At 42.5% G+C, this 22,141-nt stretch overlaps 1 protein-coding gene across 1 annotated transcript; it reads right to left on the reverse strand.

Moving 5' to 3' along the window:
- Positions 1–1,816: 1,816 nt before the first annotated feature.
- On the reverse strand, positions 1,817–11,156 carry RHOU (ras homolog family member U). Its single transcript, XM_084622673.1, has 3 exons — positions 10,063–11,156; positions 8,415–8,473; positions 1,817–4,843 (listed from the first exon to the last, which is right to left on the reverse strand). Exons 1-3 carry the CDS (start codon positions 10,346–10,348, stop codon positions 4,388–4,390), a joined length of 801 nt encoding a protein of 266 aa, XP_084478799.1. The 5' UTR covers positions 10,349–11,156; the 3' UTR covers positions 1,817–4,387.
- Positions 11,157–22,141: the final 10,985 nt, after the last annotated feature.

Genomic DNA, 22,141 nt, shown 5'->3' on the forward strand with positions numbered 1-22,141 from the left:
TGAAACCTATAAAAAGGACAGTGATCAATTGTTCTCTATATCCACTGAAGGTAGGACAAGAAGTAATGGGCTTAAACTGCAGCAAGGGAGATTTAGGTTAGATATTAGGAAAAACTTCCCGAATAGAAGGATAGTTAAGCTCTGGAATAGGCTTCTAAAGCAGTTATAGAATCCCCATCATTGGAAGTTTTTAAGAACAGGTTAGACAAACACCTGTCAGGGACAGTCTAGTTTTAATTGGTCCTGCCTCAGCACAGAGGGCTGGACTAGATAATCTCTCAAGTTCCCTTCCACCCCTACATTTCTATTATTCTGTAATCAGAGCAACAGATGTAGGAGGCTAAGTTCAAAGTTTCATAGTTGTCCGACTTATCTCATGCTCCTCCCTTCTGTTTGTTATATGCACCCGGTATCTCTTGCACTAGACAGATTGTAAGCTCTTTAGGGTAAGCTGTGTATTTTCATTGTGTGTAGGTATGGTACCCAGCACATTGGGACCATGAGCACTCTATCCTCCACTCTGGCCTCTAGACCAGAGGTGGAGGCTATCCTCCCCTCCCCCACAGCCATGCCACCGCACGGGCAGCACAGCTTACACCCGCCCGCCTCCCAGGCTTTCCAGTAAGCCAGTCCTGCCACTCTGAGTGGCCTGGTAAGGGGGTGGGGAGCGGGTGCATTGGACAAGGGGCAGGAGGTCCCAGGGGGCAGTCAGGGAACAGAGAGCAATTGGATGGAGTGGAGGTTCTGGGGCAGGGGATGGGGATGGGGCGGTCAGGGGACAGGGGGTGGTTGGATGGGGCGGAGGTTCTGGGGGGAGCAGTCAGGGGGATAGGGAACAGCGGGGGTTGGATAGGTGTGGGAGTAGATAGGGGGTGGGGGAGTAGATAGGGGTCAGGGAGCGGGGGGGGGGTAGTTAGGGATCGGAGATCCCAGGAGGGGGCGGTCAGGGGACAAGGGAGCAAGGGGGGTTGGGAAATGGGAGGGGGCAGAGGCCAGGCTGTTTGGGGAGGCACAGCCTTCCCTACCCGGCCCACAGTTTCGCAACCCCGCTGTGGCCCTCAGGCCAAAAAGTTTGTCCACCGCTGCTCTAGACACTATCTCAACACAAATATTAAATGGCAAACACAGAGCTGCCACTGACTCCTGTTGCAGCCTTGGCCAAGGAACTTCAATTCTGTTTTCTTGACAGGTGCGGAAACAAAGGGGATAAAACATATTTGAGTAGGCACAGGATCCTAAAAGTATCAGTTAATATTGGTAAAGAGCTCTGAAGATGAAAAGCACGACGAAGGTTAAGTATTGTTAAGAAAAGAGTACTGGTTACCAACTACCAAATAGCTTACAGCTGATCAGCTGTATTACAAGTGAAATGAGAAAGTGAATACGGTCTATGCTCTATTCTTCTATAAGTGTGGGATCGTTATTCATGGTGGGAGAAGCCTGCACTGTAGCAAAGGGATCAAATGTAAAAGTATAGACATATTGGGATTCAGTGTTCCAGTCAGGCTCCTTATAGAGATAATCTGAGACCTGTGGCTCACAGCAAACATCAAAAACTTCCAGCATTTGGAATGGGGTGCAGGAAGAAGGGGGAGGTAGGGATCCACTGTTCTTGCTCAGCCACATCTCTAAATTCAATTAATTTTTTAAAAAATCTTGCTTATTATTTGTTAAGCACCAGCAATGTACTTGACATTAGTCTAAGAAGTATGTCCCTCAGGACATTAAAGTAGCCTAGTACTGGCGGAATGTTATGTAAGACATAATGCGATAAAGTAGAGAGGCTTTCAGCATAACACTGTTGGTAAAACAGGCAGACGATTACACTGATCAGAATTTATTTTCAAATACCTCATTTATATCATTCTCACATGAAACATTTTTTGCCGTATAGCCTACACTTAGAAAACAGAAGAGAATTTCATAAGGCACATGAGATTATAGACTACATGGAGATATCTCCCCTCTCTTGCACTTGTAAAATACTGGTGATTTTAAAAGTAACATTTCTAAATCTAGACCCTGTGTAGCCCCATGTATAGCAGTATCCATGAAATTATTAGACTTTATTACACATATACCTAGTAAAGGGCTATAACAAGTCTTATATACATCACATTTTCAGAAACAGTCACAGCTGGCTACATTTAAAGGTTATGCTACTCCAGACGCTATGAAACAGGCTACTTATAAAAATATAACTGTCTGCTTCTGGTATGGTACAATACAGAGCATCAAAATCTTATGGAATAAATTCAGTTATTTTTGCAATGGGTGCTGTTCACTTTCACCTCCTCTTCCAAAATCCACATTTTAAATCAATTGTGTCCATTTTACAGAGAAGCAAAATACACAAGAAAAATCTAGCTTCATCATCTTCAAATGGTCAGTATGACTCCATATATTTGAAATCATGTCAGAGCATTACACTGAGGAATATCAAGACTCAGCTGTTAATTTCACATCCATTAAACAGTATGGACCACATGCAACTAAGTTAAAATACATCCTCCTAATTTTGAGTTATAGAATTTTCCAGGCTGCCCCAATGCAGAAGCCAACATATTTTTATTGAATAGATCTCATGGACTTCAGTAAAAGGTTTCTATTGCATTTTTTAAGTTCAGCTATGGAATGTTATGCATTTATTTTGCTTTAACAGAGGGAAATTTTGCTTATGGCACTTAAGCCAATATATCCCAGAATGCATTTACATAATGTCATTTTCTTTAAGTAGGCCAGGAGGAAAATTGTGGCCAACTTTATCAATTCAAATGACTTCCATAATTTTCTTATAATCAGATATCCATTTTGTTATGATGAGAAAAATTGTGAACAGTTAAAATTCCAGTTTAATTGAAGACTCTGAACAAAGGCTCACTTTCAGGCTGCTGCCAAAGAAAAAATAAAGCCAGAACATAACTGATCTTGGAGTATATAGAACAAAGCAAGCTGGGGCCATAAAAAAGAGACAATATAAACTAAGGCTTTTCACTCACTGTGCAGACACCGGCCTTGGAGTTAACCACATCTTGCAAATAGTCAAATTAACCCACTGATACCCTCAAACAAAGCAGACTGGAATTCAGCAGGTTTTGTTAGACCAGGAATTGTGTCATATTTGATGCTGCAATAGGCAAACCACTAAATGACATTTTAAACACACTTCACTTTAATTTGTTGAAGGTATCTGTGAAAGAATTAGTTAAATTTCACTGCTTGTTTCAACACAATTTTGCAACTATCATCTAAAACAAGTTTAACCGACCAACAACTGCTTCCTTTGGAAACAAATAAGAACTTTGTTCAAAACAGTATCAGAAACAGGTCACAGCAGTATCACTTTTCTGGTGTTCGGTTATGGCACGTAATCTGCCTTTTTTATAGGCCTTTCATTTAACTGGCAGCATGAAAATCTCTCAGCGAGGAACATTCTGAAGTTCATATTTGTAGACTTAAAACAGACATTTTGTGTGGTGTTATATGGACATTTGTTGCATCCCTTTTAAAAAACAGCATTTACATTCTTTCATCAGTTGATCTAAATGAACTGTCATGGTGTCTGTATAAATACAAAGGCACCCACGACTATTCAAAATGTAACAAAGTAGGACTTTGTAATGTTCACAGGACATGCACATTACTGCATGTAAAAGAGAGAGAAAGAGGAGAAGAAAGGATTTCCAAGTCAGGAGGCTACAAATAAGATGTAATTACATCAGTTACTTAACATGTTAGGCAGTCTAACAATGTGTTGGAGGTATATGCATGACCTTTCAAGCAGCAGCATTTGGGGGAAGACTCCACCTCTTGTTTCACATTGTTAAAGTCCACACACACACACCCCCCCCAAAGTGGTTGAGGGAAGGAGATGGGGGGAAAGAGGGAGTAAGTTTTTAAAGCTAAAATGTCATTTTGGAGGCACAGTGTTAGTTTTTAAAAATTGTCCATCTATATAGAGCTCTATATTTCCATAGTCCTGTGTTTCTTCTAAATAGCCCTAACCACAAAGGCTTCAGTTTTGTTCCTCCCTCTTTTATATACATTGTATAGCACAGCGGTCTAAGCTTGTCAAATACAAGATACAGAAAGTCAAACCCTTTGTACAATTTCTAACTTCACAAATGTGTTCCTTGACGCGAGACTAGTCCGGAAACTCTGACATCAGACAGGTGAATGCTGAAACTCCTTAACCTGATTTAACAGGAACTGCCTACCTATGTGTTCTTCCATCTCCCTCAAAAGAGAAGGGGAAATTGAGATTTCTAATAGCAACATAAACACACTTATGGATCTATGCTACACACCTGGAGAATACAGAGTGAGATTTAAGCTAATATAGCTTCTATTTGATTTCACTAGAGCAACATTTAGGTCCTCGCAAATACTATACAAAACAACAGTACTTTTTCCACCAAGATTTGGAGAGATTTTTCATTTTGTCTGGAGTCCTGCACTTGGATTTCTTTGGTTGGTGCTGGGTATCTGAGTACTGAATGCCAGCGACAATGGCCGCGTCAAAGACCTCTTTGAGATTTTTCTGAGTCAAAGCTGAGCACTCAATGTAAGATGCTGCTTTTATTTCCTCAGCACAGAGCTTTGCAGCCTCTTCTGCAACAGGCTTTTCTTTGCATTTGTCCAGCTCAATGAGAACTTTGACATCCTCTCGGAGGTCCGACTGTGTCCCAACCAGAATAATAGGAGCTTTGGGGCAGTGACATCGGATTTCAGGAACCCACTTTTCACTCACGTTCTGGAAGGACGAAGGGCTCACAACACTGAAGCACAGCAAGAAGATGTCTGTGTTGGTGTAGCACAGCGGTCTAAGCTTGTCAAATTCATCCTGCGCAAAGCAAAGCAACATTACTGCTGAATAAAAATAGCATTAAAAATTATAAAGGTACCACCCTTACCAGTTCCTAAATACTTCCCATTATAGAGATTTGAACTACTGAACATATAAAGGAAAGGATCATGTTTAACTGTTCTTCTCACACAGGCACAAATGTAACTTGCGTACAACAGAACATGGTTTTTTCATAGTAAAAGCCATAAATATGCCAAATTTCAGCTTCATCCTGCAACATGGAAGTCATCTGAAATTTTGCCATCGACTCCAATGGGCACAGGGCCAAACAATATCTTCTTAAGGTATTTAAGATTCATAAGCTCATGAAAGCTTATGCTCAAATAAATTGGTTAGTCTCTAAGGTGCCACAAGTACTCCTTTTCTTTTTGCGGACACAGACTAACACGGCTGCTACTCTGAAATCTAACACTGCTGATTTCTTTTGAATGCTTTAAGCCTTACTTTAGTGTTTGTATTTATGGCCTTCTGCCCTATCTCAACAGAAGAGCCAGACTGTAGAGGTGGAGTGCAGGCTAAGGTAGACCTTAAATAGGGGGTTAGAGGGAGGGTGTAAATTCACCTTTAACAGAGATTAATCATGGATCAGCTTAGATTTAAAATGCACACACACCCGCAATGCTGACCACACTATCCATATGTTGAGATACAGACAAGAGCACAGAGACAACGCAGCTGCAAGTGTTCCCACGCAAGAATAATTTTAAATAAATGAAGGTTCAATAGCATCCTACAGGAAATTAAAATAAAAGATGAGCTCCCTACTATTTTGTATTCATATTTCTTATTATCATCACACTTAATGAATTACAATATAAAGGCTTAACTTGCCAATGGCATAATATAAAGCCCCTCTTTACTTCTCACTCCCCTCTACATCACATCAACCACCTCCAAACCGGCAGGGTTAGATTTTTTTTCCTTTCTGTCTTTTTTGCCTTTAAAATAAAGATCTAGAATGCAAGGCTCTGATTTTCATCTTGAGGAATCAACTAACATAATATAGATCAGTGGTTTTCAACCTGTGGGTCCATGGATCTAGGTCTAAGATTTCCAAAGGGGTCTGTCTGCACCTCCATTCAACATTTTTTAGGGGTCCACAAATGAAAAAAGGTGGAAAACCATGGATGTAGATGACACCTAAAAGGTAATAGAATACTTGGCCATCGTGGCATTCTCACTTATCGCAGCAGCTCAAAGAACTGTAAGAAGAATGCAAAATGAGGCAAGGGTTAACTATGCATAGCCTGATTTTATGCTGACAGCAGGATAAAAGCACAGTAACACTAACAGCCTAAACAGGTAGGATTTGGTTCAGCCATGATGACATTTTAATTAAAATTCACCATGCTCTCACGGGGTTTTAAATTAAGAAGAGCAAAGAGCAAATAAAGTCAACAATGCCTCTCTAAGAACAATATTTTACTGCTGAATTGCAAGTTACATGTTAATTTGTCAGGATTTAAGATTTTACTTGGAAGCTTCTGAAGAGTCTAGGATATGCAGTTGTTTAAAACCTCAGAATTCCCATTCCACTTGAATAAATTTATTTCAGTTGTCATGCAAAGGTTGACAACAGATTATAAAACAAGAGTCAAGAAAGCAGGCTTCATTAGTTCTCTTGATTCTCAGATTAAGCCTCTCAGGCAGCAAAACAGCAATGCAGGATTGTCACCATTTGGCTTAAAAGGAACCCTGTCTTTACAAAGTGTTCTGTCCTGTGCAGCAAAGAGGCCAATTAAAAAAGACATCTCCCCATGTTATTGCAAGGCATTATGAAATTTTGCAGGATTCAATGGTTTCAAAAGCCAAAAACAGATGTTACTGGAGATTTCTGTAAAGATGATACATGGTCATTTATACAAGTACAGTCTGCAGACATTCTTTGTCTCACTGCTAGATCCAGGGACTGCACAGCTGCACCTTTGGGCTCACAACACCAAATCCTCAATGTTTCTGTATGTTTTTACCTATTTAAATGCTAATCCCATTTTGAAGCTGCCTCACACACACAACCAAGATTTTATTTGATTAAGCATCCTATACTGCTGGAAATGGCCCACCTTTATTATCACTACAAAAGGTTCTCCCCTCCCCTCCTCCCCCGTAATAGCTCACCTAAAGTGATCACTCTCCTTACAGTGTGTATGGTAACACCCATTGTTTCATGTTCTCTGTGTATATAAATCTCCCCACTGTATTTTCCACTGAATGCATCCGATGAAGTGAGCTGTAGCTCACGAAAGCTTATGCTCAAATAAATTTGTTAGTCTCTAAGGTGCCACAAGTACTCCTTTTCTTTATATTCAGAATGATTTTCTTCATTTTACTGGTTTCACCGAACCCTTTCCTTTTAACGGCAAACACCAGAGAGTGGTTTCACTGGTTATTTCACTAAGGAGTTTTTACACTCCTGAACCAATAGCAGTAACCAAAGCAAAAAGTGACTGGACTTTTTAAATCTTCCGGAAACCAATGCTTTTGCCACTCCGTGGGGCCCCCATCACCAAGGATATGGTTACAATTACATCTGGTACACTCTACTTCTGAATTCACATCTCAGCTGAAGCTGACAGCATGTTGCCATGCCCCCTTGCCCTCCATCAGGGTATTACATTATGGGACAACCCTAGTGGCCTATCTCATATTATTGTTCAAAGGGGGTTTCTCTGTACTCTTTTAACCTGGGTTAGAACTGCAAAAAGTATAGGGAAAATGCAGTGCTGGCATTGCATAAGGTATAAGCCAGTACTGAACCGAGCCCATGGAGTTCACATCTTTGTTATAATGCCCAATTACAACACTGCTCATTAGGATAATGGGGTTTGTCTACTGATGCCATCATACTCTCCTCATACTGCTTTCGCTAATGCTTGGCTCCCTCAGATGGTATTGCATTATTTGGCTGGATGCATATTCCAGATGCTTATGTAAGGAATGTGAGTTTTCATATGGGTGTGGAAAACTGGGGGCTTTGGGTGGCTTTAGCCCTCCCCCTAAAAATTTAGGGAGTGTCTTAAAAATGGAAGCACTGAGTTTAGAATGAAGCTCATTTATCTCATCTTAGTAAGAGTTGACAAATGTGATCATGGTACAAAAGTACTCATGAAATGGACATTCAACAGCGTTCTTTTTAATTTCCAGACACCTCAATAAAAATAGTTGTCCACACCCTTCACTTGCCTTCCTATCTGTGCTCAAAACATACAGAATCCCCCCTCCATTCCCCCAGCAGCAGCACTTTTAAACTTATAGATAATTAAAAAAATAAAATTAAGTCAGTGGCAACAAGTCTGAGTGAGAACTTACAGTCCCTGGGAATTCAACCTGACAGTGAAGTTAGCAGGGAAGCAGTCTGAACCAACAACATGACACTCCTAAACCAACCTTATACAGTGGGTTAAGAATTACTTACTCTGATGGCAATTTAATAAAATGATCAAACAATGGGTATCCTTTTAAATCCATAAAGTCTTTAGGAGGACTATTTTGTGTGACACTTCTCCCTTCCCCCCATCACTTAAATGAAATAAGAAGCTTCACTGACCTGACCAGCCGTGTCACAGAGCTGAAGTCTCACGGGTCTGCCATCAACAGACACAACAGCTTAGGAGAGAAAAAATGTGTAATGAGTTCAATGTTACACATTTTTCACTTAAAAAAAAAAGAATCATGCCTTCCCTCAACATTTGTTTTCCCTTCAATTAATTTAATGACTTGAAGAACTGGAACCAAGTCTGTCACTAACATTTAAGCACATACAAACCCTTCAGGGCTTTCCAATTCATTTCACTGCAGCTGATGAAGTAGCAAATCACTGAACTAAAACTCTTTGATGACACAAAAAGAGAGAGTCCGAACAATTAGGTTACTTCTCTTGTTACAGAGGATTTGTCTTCTTGTCACGTTTGTATTTTCAGAGGTCTGGGTCCAAAAAAACCTTCCCAGTTTTTTAAATCACTGGGAAGACAATGCAAATATTTGTGTTTTCCCTTGGGAAGCTCGTCTTCCTGCACTACTGGAAATTTTGACTACAGAATTTGTCATTAAAACAAGCTAGCTTGATGTGTGACCATGTGCAAACACTGACTATGGTGGTATCTTTTATAAGAGAGACCAGCCTCATTATTTCTTTCTAGCGATTTGAATATAAAATGCTTTTAGCCATATTGTAGGTTTCATTTATTATTTGGTCGCTAGGCTTCACAGTATTGATTTTCAATAATACAGAGGAGTCATGCCATCCAATCAATCTTCCAGCATTTAGAATGATTACATTACCTTTAAAGCTAGAATGCTAGCTGCTAATCATACATAAAGTACACCCAGAAAGGGACCGTTTGGATCAGCTCCATAAAAACTAAAAAACCGAGTACTGAAGCTCGACACCCAGATTTGTGCCAGAAAACTGAAAGTCTCCGGCACAGCTGACCTCACACCACTTAAGCGTAGAGAGACTAGGGAGCCATGCATTTAATACCCTCATGTGGCCCTACAGTCTTATTAAAACTTTCAAAGAGTGACAAAGATATATAACTGAAAGAATTCAGGAGGCAGTTTCAAGAGCCCCATCCATCTCTGCAGCCACCTTCCAACACAGTTCTGAACAAACAGAGGGGAGGAGATGAAGGATTTACTCCCTCCGTCCTCGCGCCCCCAGAACCCAACTAAAGGAGGCAGGGTTGTGACACACCGATATTTCCAACATGATCTAAAGTTCAATCCTTTAAAAAAAAAATGAAGCAAAGTCTTATCCGGGCGCCTGGCTGAACACAGCTGTAAAATATGGGCACCGCACAAGCACAGAGCTAGGAAAGCTACATGCTAACAATATGGGCCAACACACGTTCATCACTGGGAAGAAGGGGCGATGGGCGGTAATGATGTTTGCCCCCGAGCGTTGGGGGGTGGGCCTTTCGCCTGCCCCATGGGAGCTCCCTCCCCACCCACAGGGGGGAATTCACTCTTTCACCAGTGCCAAGCCATTTCACTTCTCCCCGAAGAGGGAAATCCATGCAGCTCCCTCTAGCGGGGGGTGGGAGCGGGGCATGGGGGTACTCCCCCTTCCCCTGACAGTTCATCTCCGGGAGGTGGATGGCAGATCCCCAAGCAGGTCGCCAGTGTTGGGGGACTGTCCCCGAGGGATTTCGTCCCTTCCACCCACCCACCTCCCTCCCCCTGCGGCGGCCCCTTACCGGAGAAGTTGTCGAAGGCGGTGGGGATGTACTCCGTGGGGTACCCATTCGTGGTGTAACTCACCACCAGGCTGGTCTTGCCCACAGCCCCGTCCCCCACCAGGACACACTTGAGGCTGCGGCGCGGCTCGGCTCCCGCCCCGGTCCGGCATCTGCTGCCTAGGGCCGCTCCCAGCGCCGCCGCCCGGCTGCTGCGGACCCTGCGCGGGGGCACCGGGGGCACCTCGCAGCCGCCAGCCAGCGGCTTGCTGATGTAGCCCGCCTCCCCCTCCTGCTGCGGCGGCATCCGCCTGGCACCGGCGAAGGAGAGCTCTGCGGAGCGGGGATCAGAGCCACTGGGCTGGGGGTGCGAGGGGCTCAGCGCCCGGCCTGGGTACAGGGGTGCCCTGCCCCTTCAGGGTCCGCCGCCCCTGCCGCGCAGCTCCTCCGGCGGGGAGCCGAGTTCCCCCTCGCCGGTCTCCTCTGGCTCCAGATCCTCCCGCCAGCAGCCGGTGCGGGGCGCCCGGGGCAGCTCCTGCTCCTCCGAGCCAGCACGGTGCTGCCTGAGCCGCTTCCCGGCTGCCCGCCGCTCAGCGCGCCCCGGCGAGAGGCTGGAGGGGCGGAACAGCAGCCAGCTCCAGCGGCGGGACGGAAGGGGCGCGATCCCGGCCTTCCCGGGGCACCGGAGGGTGGGAGCGGCGGCCGCAGCAGGAGCCCTGTGCGTGCTGCACTCGCCTCGCCGCACACTGAGGAGCCTCCAGCCCCGGCTCTCCGCCTCCACAGGACACGACGACGCGAGGGCAGCCGGCGGCGGGGGGAGGAGTCCGGCGCTGGGGACTACCCGGCAGGCGGCGCTGCGGCGCTCCCTGCCGCCCCTCGCGGTGGCCACTGGAAAAGGAGGAGCCTGGCGGCGGCAAGAGCTGCTGCCGAGGCGTGGGGCCCGGGCAAGTGGCTGCGCCGCTTCTCATTGGCCAATTCGCTTCCCCTTCGAACGCTGAAACAGCCCGCGCCGCGACTATTGCCTGGAAGCGGCCACTTCTCCGCCTGCTCTGCCCCGGGCTGTTCCGTCCCTGCCGGCTCCTTCCTCCCGCTTGACAGTGATGCTCCTCCTCCCGTCTCTACTGCTTTGCCCTCTTCCCCCTGCTCCTCGCCCCCATTCCTGCCTCTCTCTTTGCTCTGCTCCCGCTTCCATCTCTCTACTCTGGGTGACCTTGTCTCCCAGGCCAGGCCCCTTTCCATAGCCTGTCTCCTTCTGTCTATGCCTTCCCCGACTCCTACTCCCCCCAGCCCCCACATGACTTCCCTCCTCTCCATCTTCTTCTTCAGCTTCCCTCCCACGGGCTATTTTTTCTCCTCATTCCACGCTGTCCGTCCCCCCACCCCCGAGGCTCAGCTGTAATTTCTGTAAAACTGTCTAATCATGTCAAAGCTCTGCCTACTTCACAGAGGGAAACAAAGTTTCCGGAGCTAATTTATCAGTATTAATGAGACATAATATGAGAGGAGATTTATTTGAGCACAGCTAAAGGCTACATCAAAGGAACAGTATTATTTGATTTTTCCATCCGCGTTTCTCTGTCTCTCTGGTTATATTTGGGTATGTCAAAAACAATAGAGTTAACACAAGGTATTTTTTTTTTACTATGGAAGTTCTCTTAATTGTATTTGTACTTTGTGCATATACAATACAAGATCAGGGGAGTAATGGCTACTTGATATGCTTCCACCTGCGAAAGGAATAAACTGAGATATTTGAGTTTTAACACCTTTAAAACAGTGTCACCAGATCACGGGCTCCCCCTGTGGTTGCAACGTGATCTTCAAAGTGTTAAATCCGTGTCTACACAAGCTGCTGAGTGATGTTTCAAGTCACTTTAGCTAACTCAAGTTTCAGAAAAGCATCATTTTTTTTCTAATCTAGACACTTTGCTACTATTTCTGGCCAACTTTTGGCAGTATGGAGGAAGAGATCACAGAACCAGAGGTGTGTTCTGTTTTAGATAGGTCCTTATACCATCCTATCACAACTTCATCTGAGCACTTTCCAATAGTATATTAAGCAACATCTGTTATGTGTGGTTAGTTCTTTCTCTCACTCTTTCCCTGGGTGGAGAGTTGTGTGCACCATGTGGTGTTTTGTTAGAGTAGTTTTTTTATTTTTAAATGTACATACTGATATAAAATCGGCAATGAGTCCTGTGGCACCTTATAGACTAACAGACGTATTGGAGCATAAGATTCTGTGGGTGAATACCCACTTCATCAGATGCACCTGATGTAATGGGTATTCACCCACGAAAGCTTATGCTCGAATACGTCTGTTAGTCTATAAGGTGCCACAGGACTCTTTGCTGCTTTTACAGATCCAAACTAACACGGCTACCCTCTGATACTGATATAAATTTATGTTAGAGAATTAGGGCTCTTGGTTAATTGTAGTTAACTCAGGCAATTAACTCAAAAAATTAATTGTGGTTAAAAATTAATCGTGATTAATCTTATAACAATAGAATACCAACTGAAATTTATTAAATATTTTTGGATGTTTTTCTACATTTTCAATATTGATTTCAATTACAATGCAAAAAGAAAAGGAGTACTTGTGGCACCTTAGAGACTAACCAATTTATTTGAGCAAAAGCTTTCGTGAGCTACAGCTCACTTCATCGGACGCATAAAGTGGAAAATGCAGTGAGGATGTTTTATACACACAGATCAGGAAAAAAATGGGTGTTTATCACTTCAAAAGGTTTTCTCTCCCCGCACCCCACTCTCCTGCTGGTAATAGCTTATCTAAAATGATCACTCTCCTTACAATGTGTATGATAATCAAGGTGGGCCATTTCCAGCACAATCCAGGGTTTAACAGGAATGTCTGAGGAACAGTTGGGGGGCGGGTAGAAAAAAACAAGGGGAAATAAGTTACCTTGCATAATGACTTAACCACTCCCAGTCTCTATTCAAGCCTAAGTTAACTGTATCCAATTTGCAAATGAATTCCACTTCAGCAGTCTCTTGCTAGAGTCTGGTTTTGAAGTTTTTCAGTAGTAATATCGCAACTTCCATGTCTGTAATTGCGTGACCAGAGAGATTGAAGTGTTCTCCGACTGTTTATGAATGTTATAATTCTTGACATCTGATTTGTGTCCATTTATTCTTTTACGTAGAGACTGTCCAGTTTGACCAATGTACATGGCAGAGGGGCACTGCTTGCACATGATGGCACATATCACATTGGTAGATGTGCAAGTGAACGAGCCTCTGATAGTGTGGCTGATGTTATTAGGCCCTGTGATGGTGTCCCCTGAATAGATATGTGGGCACAGTTGGCAACGGGCTTTGTTGCAAGGATAGGTTCCTGGGTTAGTGGTGGTTCTGTTGTGTGGTATGTGGTTGCTGGTGCGTATTTGCTTCAGGTTGGGGGGCTGTCTCCCAAGATTTGTGAGAGTGATGGGTCGTCCTTCAGGATAGGTTGTAGATCCTTGATAACGCGTTGGAGAGGTTTTAGTTGGGGGCTGAAGGTGACGGCTAGTGGCGTTCTGTTATTTTCTTTGTTAGGCCTGTCCTGTAGTAGGTGACTTCTGGGTACACTTCTGGCTCTGTCAATCTGTTTCTTCACTTCAGCAGGTGGGTATTGTAGTTATAAGAATGTTTGATAGAGATCTTGTAGGTGTTTGTCTCTGTCTGAGGGGTTGGAGCAAATGCGGTTGTATCGTAGAGCTTGGCTGTAGACAGTGGACCTTGTGGTGTGGTCTGGGTGAAAGCTGGAGGAATGTAGGTAGGAATAGCGGTCAGTAGGTTTCCGGTATAGGGTGGTGTTTATGTGACCATCGCTTATTAGCACCATAGTGTCCAGGAAGTGGATCTCTTGTGTGGACTAGTCCAGGCTGAGGTTGATGGTGGGATGGAAACTGTTGAATCATGGTGAAATTCCTCAAGGGCTTCTTTTCTATGGGTCCAGATGATGAAGATGTCATCAATATAGCGCAAGTAGAGTAGGGGCGTTAGGGGACGAGAGCTGAGGAAGCATTGTTCTAAATCAGCCATAAAAATGTTGGCATACTATGGGGCCATGCGGGTACCCATAGCAGTGCCGCTGATTTCAAGGTATACATTATCCCCAAATGTGAAATAGTTATGGGTGAGGACAAAGTCACAAAGTTCAGCCACCAGGTTTGCCGTGACATATCGGGGATAGTGTTCTTGACGGCTTGTAGTCCACCTTTGTGTGGAATGTTGGTGTAGAGGGCTTCTACATCCATAGTGGCCAGGATGGTATTTTCAGGAAGATCACTGATGGATTGTAGTTTCCTTAGGAAATCAGTGGTGTCTCGAAGGTAGCTGGGAGTGCTGGTAGCGTAGGGCCTGAGGAGGGAGTCTACATAGCCAGACAATCCTGCTGTCAGGGTGCCAATGCCTGAGATGATGGGGCGCCCAGGATTTCCAGGTTTATGGATCTTGGGTAGCAGAATACAAAGTTCACAGTGCTCACTTTATATTATTTTTAATTACAAATATATGCACTGTAAATATTTTTCAGTTCACCTCATACAAGTACTGAAGTGCAATCTCTTTATTGTGAGAGATTTATTTGGTGTTGGTCCTGCTTTGAGCAGGGGTTTGGACTAGATGACCTCCTGAGGTCTCTTCCAACCCTAATATTCTATGATTTTAAGTGTAACTTACAAATGCAATTTTTTTTATTACATAACTGCACTCAGAAACAAAACAGTGTAAAACTTTAGAGCCTACAAGTCCACTCAGTCCTACTTCTTATTCTGACAATCTCTAAGACAAACAAGTTTGTTTACATTGACAGGAGATACTGCTGCCTGCTTCTTATTTACAGTGTCACCTGAAAGTGAGAACAGGTGTTTGCACAACACTTTTGTAGTCGGCGTTGCAAGGTATTTACATGCTAAACATTCATAGGCCCCTTCATACTTTTGACCACCATTCCCGAGGACATGCTTCCATGCTGATGATGCTTGTTAAAAAAATAATACGTCAATTAAATTTGTGACTGTACTCCTTGTGGGAAGAATTGTATGTCTCCTGCTCTATTTTACCCACATTCTGCATATATTTCATGTTATAGCAGCCTCAGATGATAACCCAGCACATGTTTGTTTTAAGAACACTTTCACAGCAGATTTGACAAATGTGATTTGACTGATGTGAGATTTCTAAAAATAGCTACAGCACTGGACCCAAGGTTTAAGAATCTGAAGTGCCTTCCAAAATCTGAGAGGGACGAGGTGTGGAGCATGCTTTTAGAAGTCTTAAAAGAGTAACACTGATGTGGAAACTACAGAACCCGAAACACTGAAAAAGAAAATCAACCTTCTGCTGGTGGCATCTGACTCAGATGATGAAAAAGAACATGCGTCAGTCCACACTGCTTTGGATCGCTATCAAGCAGAACCCATCATCAGCATGGAAGCATGTCCTCGGGAATGATGGTTGAATCATGAAAGGCTATATGAATCTTTAACACATCTGGCACATACATTTCTTGCAATGCCAGCTACAGCAATGCCATGCGAATGCCTGTTCTCACTTTCAGGTGACATTGGCAACAAGAAGCAGGCAGCATTATCTCCTGCAAATTGTAACCAACCTTGTTTGTCTGAGTGATTGGCTGTCCAAGAAGTAGGACTGAGTGGACTTGTAGGCTCTAAAGTTTTACATTGTTTTATTTTTGAATGCAATTTTTTGTATATAATTCTACATTTGTAAGTTCAACTTTTCATGATAAAGAGATTGCCCTACAGTACTTGTATTAGGTGAATTGAAAAATACAATTTTTTTACAGTGCAAATATTTGTAATCAAAAATAAATATAAAGTGAGCACTGTATGCTTTGTATTCTGTGTTGTAATTGAAATAAATATATTTGAAAATGTAGTACACATCCAAAAATATTTAAAATAAATGGTATTCTATTGTTCTTTAACAGCATGATTAATACATGATTAATCGCAATTCATTGTTTTAATTGCTTGACAGCCCTATAGAGACTACAAGGTCAGATCAATGCAACTTGCACTTAGAGCAGATGATGAGGTTCCTGATGGTTTTTAGTTTCCAGGGGGCATTTATTCCACAGTCTTAGGCCAGCTGCTCCCCCACCCCCACCCCACAAAAAAACCCTCTATCTCCTGCACTGAGGAGCTTTATTTATCCTTTTAATAGAAATGTCCAATGTGCCCGAGGAGAGAGTTGTCAGCCATAGTCTTCCTCTCAGAGTTTAAAGCTGTTCTCTGCCCTTCCCCCTTATGCTGGGTTTCTGCTTCCAAACACCACAGGGTAAGCATCTCCAACATTAAAAATATAATGAACCATTCTACCATGGAGAAATAGTGAAACAAACTAAACAGACAAGTGTAGATTCACTCACAAAGAAAGCAAAGAGAGAACTACAATTAGATTTAAATAATTTGGGTAAAGGTTGTTTTATTGCAAAATTTATTTTAATTTTGACAGTGTTCCTTAAAATAAGCCATCCCAGGAGCTGTTTGAAAATGAGAAGGATTTGATACCAAAAGGTGAAATGAGGTAAGCAGCATAGATTGGTCATCTTGGCCAATGTACCATGACATGTTGTATTCATGACAGCTGTGGGCAAATGAACACATGATGATATCTTTAATGCCAGGGTGAGAAATGACCTGGCTGAGGGCACTGGTGACACTTATTAGATGTCCCTGTTTTATCTCCCATGACAAATGCCAAAGTTGTGTCTTATACCTGTGCTGTTAAGGGATGTTATCAACAGTGAGGGTGAACAGTCAAAGGCAGGGAAAAGCTCCTGTAAATGGGAAACGAGACACTGGTTAATATATTCCCAGAGGAAAAACAGATGACAATAGCTATTTTGCTTGTGTTGAAAATAATTAAAGATTGATGGAAAAGCACTTAATGAAAATACTGTATACGGCAAGTAAAAATACCATGGCTACATTTTTAAACACTGTCAGCAAAGAAATATGGTCTATTTACTGAACTAAAGGATCCAGATAGACAACCATAATTGCTTGTGTTATTCCTGTGCTTCAGAGCAGGGGCCATGTGAATTCAGAGCTGCATGGTTGCATTATATTGTGATGTACCCTGTTGAACACAGTAGCCTTTTGTTAAAGGGGACGATCAAGCTGACTGTTGTGCAATGGGGGAGTACTGGTTAAATAATCGCATCACGATAGCAAATCAAAGAGGCTGTCAGTGATAGCAGTTACAGCGGGGCTAGAGGGACATTAGTGTGTAGGATTTGTTCAGGAATATATAAATAATTTGATGCATGAAATTGAAACCTCTGTGCTACAGCAATTGAATTACAAATACTTCACATGTATTAAAATCTAGTTTTAAAAATGCTGATCTGTGCTGTACACAGGCTTAAATCCACTTAAGTCAGCGGAGTTGCACTCCTCTGCTGAATTTGGCCCATTATCAGTTAGTATGAAGAAAAGCATTCACCCTATCTTATGTCCTTGCACTAGTCAAATATTATTCTTTGAGAAAATGACAGAGAGAGGAAATTATTTCATCAAGACATGAAATAGGTCATTGTTATTTCCAAGCTTATCATTTTCCCTGGGCCATCGAAATATGAGCTTGATGTTGGCCTTGTAGAACAAAAGATTATTTTTTTCTCCACAGAAGTTTTAGAGCTGAAAATGAGAGAGACAAGGGAATGATACAGCACTCTGTTGATATGCTGTAATACACTGTCACATGTTTTAATGAAGATTCTCATTTGGGGAGCTTTCACCCAAACCCTGTTGTTTGTGAGAGGAGCCACTGCTGTTTTGGAGAAACCCATCCAGGAAGAACCAGGAAAAGATATTACAAAAAAAACCTCTCCACCTGCCAAGGCATATATTTCCTAAAGCTTGTTCTATGGTTGGAAAAATATTTCCAGTAATAGATACACATTTTCTACATAATACCATTTCCAAACAAAACATGATGTTAAACGGGGGTTAAGGCAAGAATACATTAGCAGTCACTTAAGGGTAAAATGTTTCACACGCATGTTGTAATTATCCAAAAAAACAAGCATTGCAAACCTAGTACCCAAACAACCTTAACCTTAACCCTACAGTAACTCCAGGTGGAAAACCATCATGAAAAAATAGGGCTGTCAAGCAATTAAAAAATTTAATCGCGATTAATCATGCGATTAATTGTGCTGTTAAACAATAAAATACCATTTATTTAAATATTTTTGGATGTTTTCTGCATTTTCAAATATATTGATTTCAATGATAACACAGAATACAAAGTATACAGTGTTCACTTTGTATTTTTTTTAATTACAAATATTTGCACTGTAAAAAACAAAAAAAAATTATTTTTCAATTCACCTAATACAAGTACTGTAGTGCAATCTCTTTATCATGCAAGTTGAACTTAAAAATGTAGAATTATGTACAAAATAAACCCTGCATTCAAAAATAAAACAATGTAAAACTTTAGACTCTACAAGTCCAATCAGTCCTACTTCTTGTTCAGCCAATCGCTCAGACAAACAAGTTTGTTCACATTTGCAGAAGATAATGCTGCCTGCTTCTTGTTTACAATGTCACCTGAAAGTGAGGACAGGCATTTGCATGGCACTGTTTTAGCTGGCATTACAAGATATTTATATGCCAGATGCGCTAAAGATTCATATGTCCCTTCATATGTCCCAACTATAGTGCATCAAGAGATGGCACTACAGTACTTGTATGGGGTGAATTGAAAAATATTTTTTTGTTTATCATTTTTACAGTGCAAGTATTTGTAATCAAAAATAAGATAAAGTGAGCATTGTATACTTTGTATTCTATGTTGTAATTGAAATTGATATATTTGAAAATGTAGAAATAAAAAAAATTAATAAATTTCAATTGGTATTTTATTCTTGAACAGTGCAATTAATCATGATTACTATTTTAAGTCACGATTAATTTTTTTGAGTTAATTGCATGAGTTAACTGCGATTAATTGACAGCTCTAGAAAAAAACTAATCTCACATTTTAAAAAAATCAGTTTCCTCTAGCCTGGGACCACAAATGCTAAAGGAATGCAAGGCTGCCGAATGTCATGCATCTCATGTGTCATGCATATATTGGAAGCCCTATGCAGTGCCATACCCCACCTGGATAGTCCTGCATCTCTCTGGGCCATAAGATGGGGGCCAAAAAGGTCCTCCGGGCTGCAGGCAGGACCTGCAGTTCCTTCAGCTGGCAGCTAGAGGCTGTTGTTAAGCCTGGCATCAGGCAGCCAAGTGGCCTCTCCTCTGGCTCTCCCCCTGCTGGATCTCAGCATCACAGATGCAGCTGGCATTGGCAGCAACAACAGGTGGCCAATTAGGGTGACCAGATGTTCTGATTTTATAGGAACAGTCCCGATTTTTGGGTCTTTTTCTTATATAGGCTCCTATTACTGCCCTACCCCACTCCATCCCAATTTTTCACATTTGCTGTCTGGTCACCCTGTGGCCAACTGGCTGGGTAGGAATAGAAAGTGATGAGCTCAGTACTGACTAGCGTGAAAAGACAGCAAATGTGAAAAATCAGGACACTTTTTTCCCCTGGGGCCAGTGGTGTATAATTGTATATCTAGACAAAGCCTCTAATATCAGAATGGTCCTGATAATATCAGGACACCTGGTCACCTTAGTACTGACAAAAGAAATAATTTTGTTCGGAACCATGATAATGGCATTGGTTTTACTGAACACCAGAACAAACAGTAATTACATAAAGTTCCATATAACTTTTTGCTATATAAGTTCTGGCTGCTGCAGGGCACCAGTAATATATTAAACTTCCCTTTCATTTTGTTAACATTGTTTCATAACATGCAACTCATTTTAGTATTATATTTCTGTCTGTGGGTTCCTGCATCCCACATATTTACCAGGAAAACGTGTGGAGAAACCATAAATGGCAGCCTGAACTAGGAAATAAATCAAGTAAACTGGAAAGGTTTTTTGAGATAAGAAATTATTGGGGAAAATTTATTTGGTACCGTGCAGCATGTTATTGGAGAACATGGGAATCACAGATGAGAAGCTAAGAGAAGAATGGCATGTTCATTTGGATGCAAATCTCTGGGGAAGCAAGATTCAGAATAACTAAAGACGAAAACAGATTTGATATATGCTACATGTGAGGTGACTCACCACCAGACTCTGCTGATCAACTTATATGTGAGCCCCTGCTAGTTTCTGCAACCTTGAAATCCCTCAGGTAACTGGCCCCCTCCTCAATCCTACAAGAACAGCTGTAAAATCCCCAATCCACACTCCTAGCTGTTGCAATCTTCCCAATATAAGAGCCCTCTTTCCACTAGTTGATTGATGCAATGGGGGTACAGGAAAGAACAGAGTCTCTAACCCCCTTCCAACTCCTTTCAGATTGACATGGGTTTCTCAGCCAAACCATTCTCAGTGCTCGTTGTCTGCTGTAGCACTTCAGTGGTAACCTCCCTCCTTCCCCCACACCCAGCTCCCAGTTCACACAATGTTCCTGATCATCTGAGTGCTAAAAGCATCCTTCCTGACCCCCACACACCTGCTTTAACAATCTTCATGCCCTAACAGGCTGCACCCTTTGCTCAGCCCACTCTCAACTGATCCCCCAGGAAGGAGGGTGTCATAAATATAAAGGGAAGGGTAAACCCCTTTGAAATCCCTCCTGGCCAGGGGAAAGCTCCTCTCACCTGTAAAGGGTTAAGAAGCTAAAGGTAACCTTGCTGGCACCTGACCAAAATGACCAATGAGGAGACAAGATACTTTCAAAAGCTGGGAGGAGGGAGAGAAACAAAGGGTCTGTGTGTCTGTCTATATGCTGGTTTTCTGCTGGGGATAGACCAGGAATAGAGTCTTAGAACTTTTAGTAAGTAATCTAGCTAGGTATGTGTTAGATTATGATTTCTTTAAATGGCTGAGAAAAGAATTGTGCTGAATAGAATAACTATTTCTGTCTGTGTATCTTTTTTGTAACTTAAGGTTTTGCCTAGGGGGGTTCTCTATGTTTTTGAATCTAATTACCCTGTAAGATATCTACTATCCTGATTTTTACAGGGGGGATTTCTTTATTTCTATTTACTTCTATTTTTATTAAAAGTCTTCTTGTAAGAAAACTGAATGCTTTTTCATTGTTCTCAGATCCAAGGGTTTGGGTCTGTGGTCACCTATGCAAATTGGTGAGGCTTTTTATCCAACATTTCCTAGGAAAGGGGGGGTGCAAGTGTTGGGAGGATTGTTCATTGTTCTTAAGATCCAAGGGTCTGGGTCTGTAGTCACCTAGGCAAATTGGTGAGGCTTTTTACCAAACCTTGTCCAGGAAGTGAGGTGCAAGGTTTTGGGAAGTATTTTGGGGGGAAAGACGTGTCCAAACAGCTCTTCCCCAGTAACCAGTATTAGTTTGGCGGTGGTAGCGGCCAGTCCAAGGACAACGGGGGGAATATTTTGTACCTTGAGGAAGTTTTGACCTAAGCTGGTAAAGATAAGCTTAGGAGGTTTTTCATGCAGGTCCCCACATCTGTACCCTAGAGTTCAGAGTGGGGGAGGAACCTTGACAGAGGGGAATTGCATTTTATTGCTTCTTCGCTTCGTGAGAATCTCTGCTGAATTCTCCATAGCAATCATGCCTCTCCCAGCACAGACAAAGCTTAGATTTCAATCCATGTTTTCCCATGAACCCTTTCACCCCATTCTTTATTATCATTATTTGCATTTCTGAAGCACTAGTGACTGTAGTATCTGGGCATTCTCAAAGCCAGTGTCTTTGCTCTTTAGAAATCTCTGCTGGTCTATGTAAAATGCATTTATATATTTGGCTCCTAGCAATTAGGACAAGAATATGAGTTGTTTCCATTTTGATTACCTACATACATACCACATATGTGGTGGTGACATCTCTGTGTTAAATCGCAGCCACATGCTAGCTGAAGTTTACCAGGCACCTTTAACCACCCCACCTGCACTCTGCCCACCTATCCAGCTCCTTTCTGTCATACCAAACCATGGAGCAGCTTCCAACAGCCACCAATTTTTAAAGCAACTTTCCAGAAAAAGGTTTCCTTCTGTGACACTCTAGCACC

The sequence above is a fragment of the Lepidochelys olivacea genome, assembly GCF_965140295.1.
Source record: "Lepidochelys olivacea isolate rLepOli2 genome assembly, chromosome: 3".
NCBI lineage: Eukaryota > Metazoa > Chordata > Testudines > Cheloniidae > Lepidochelys > Lepidochelys olivacea.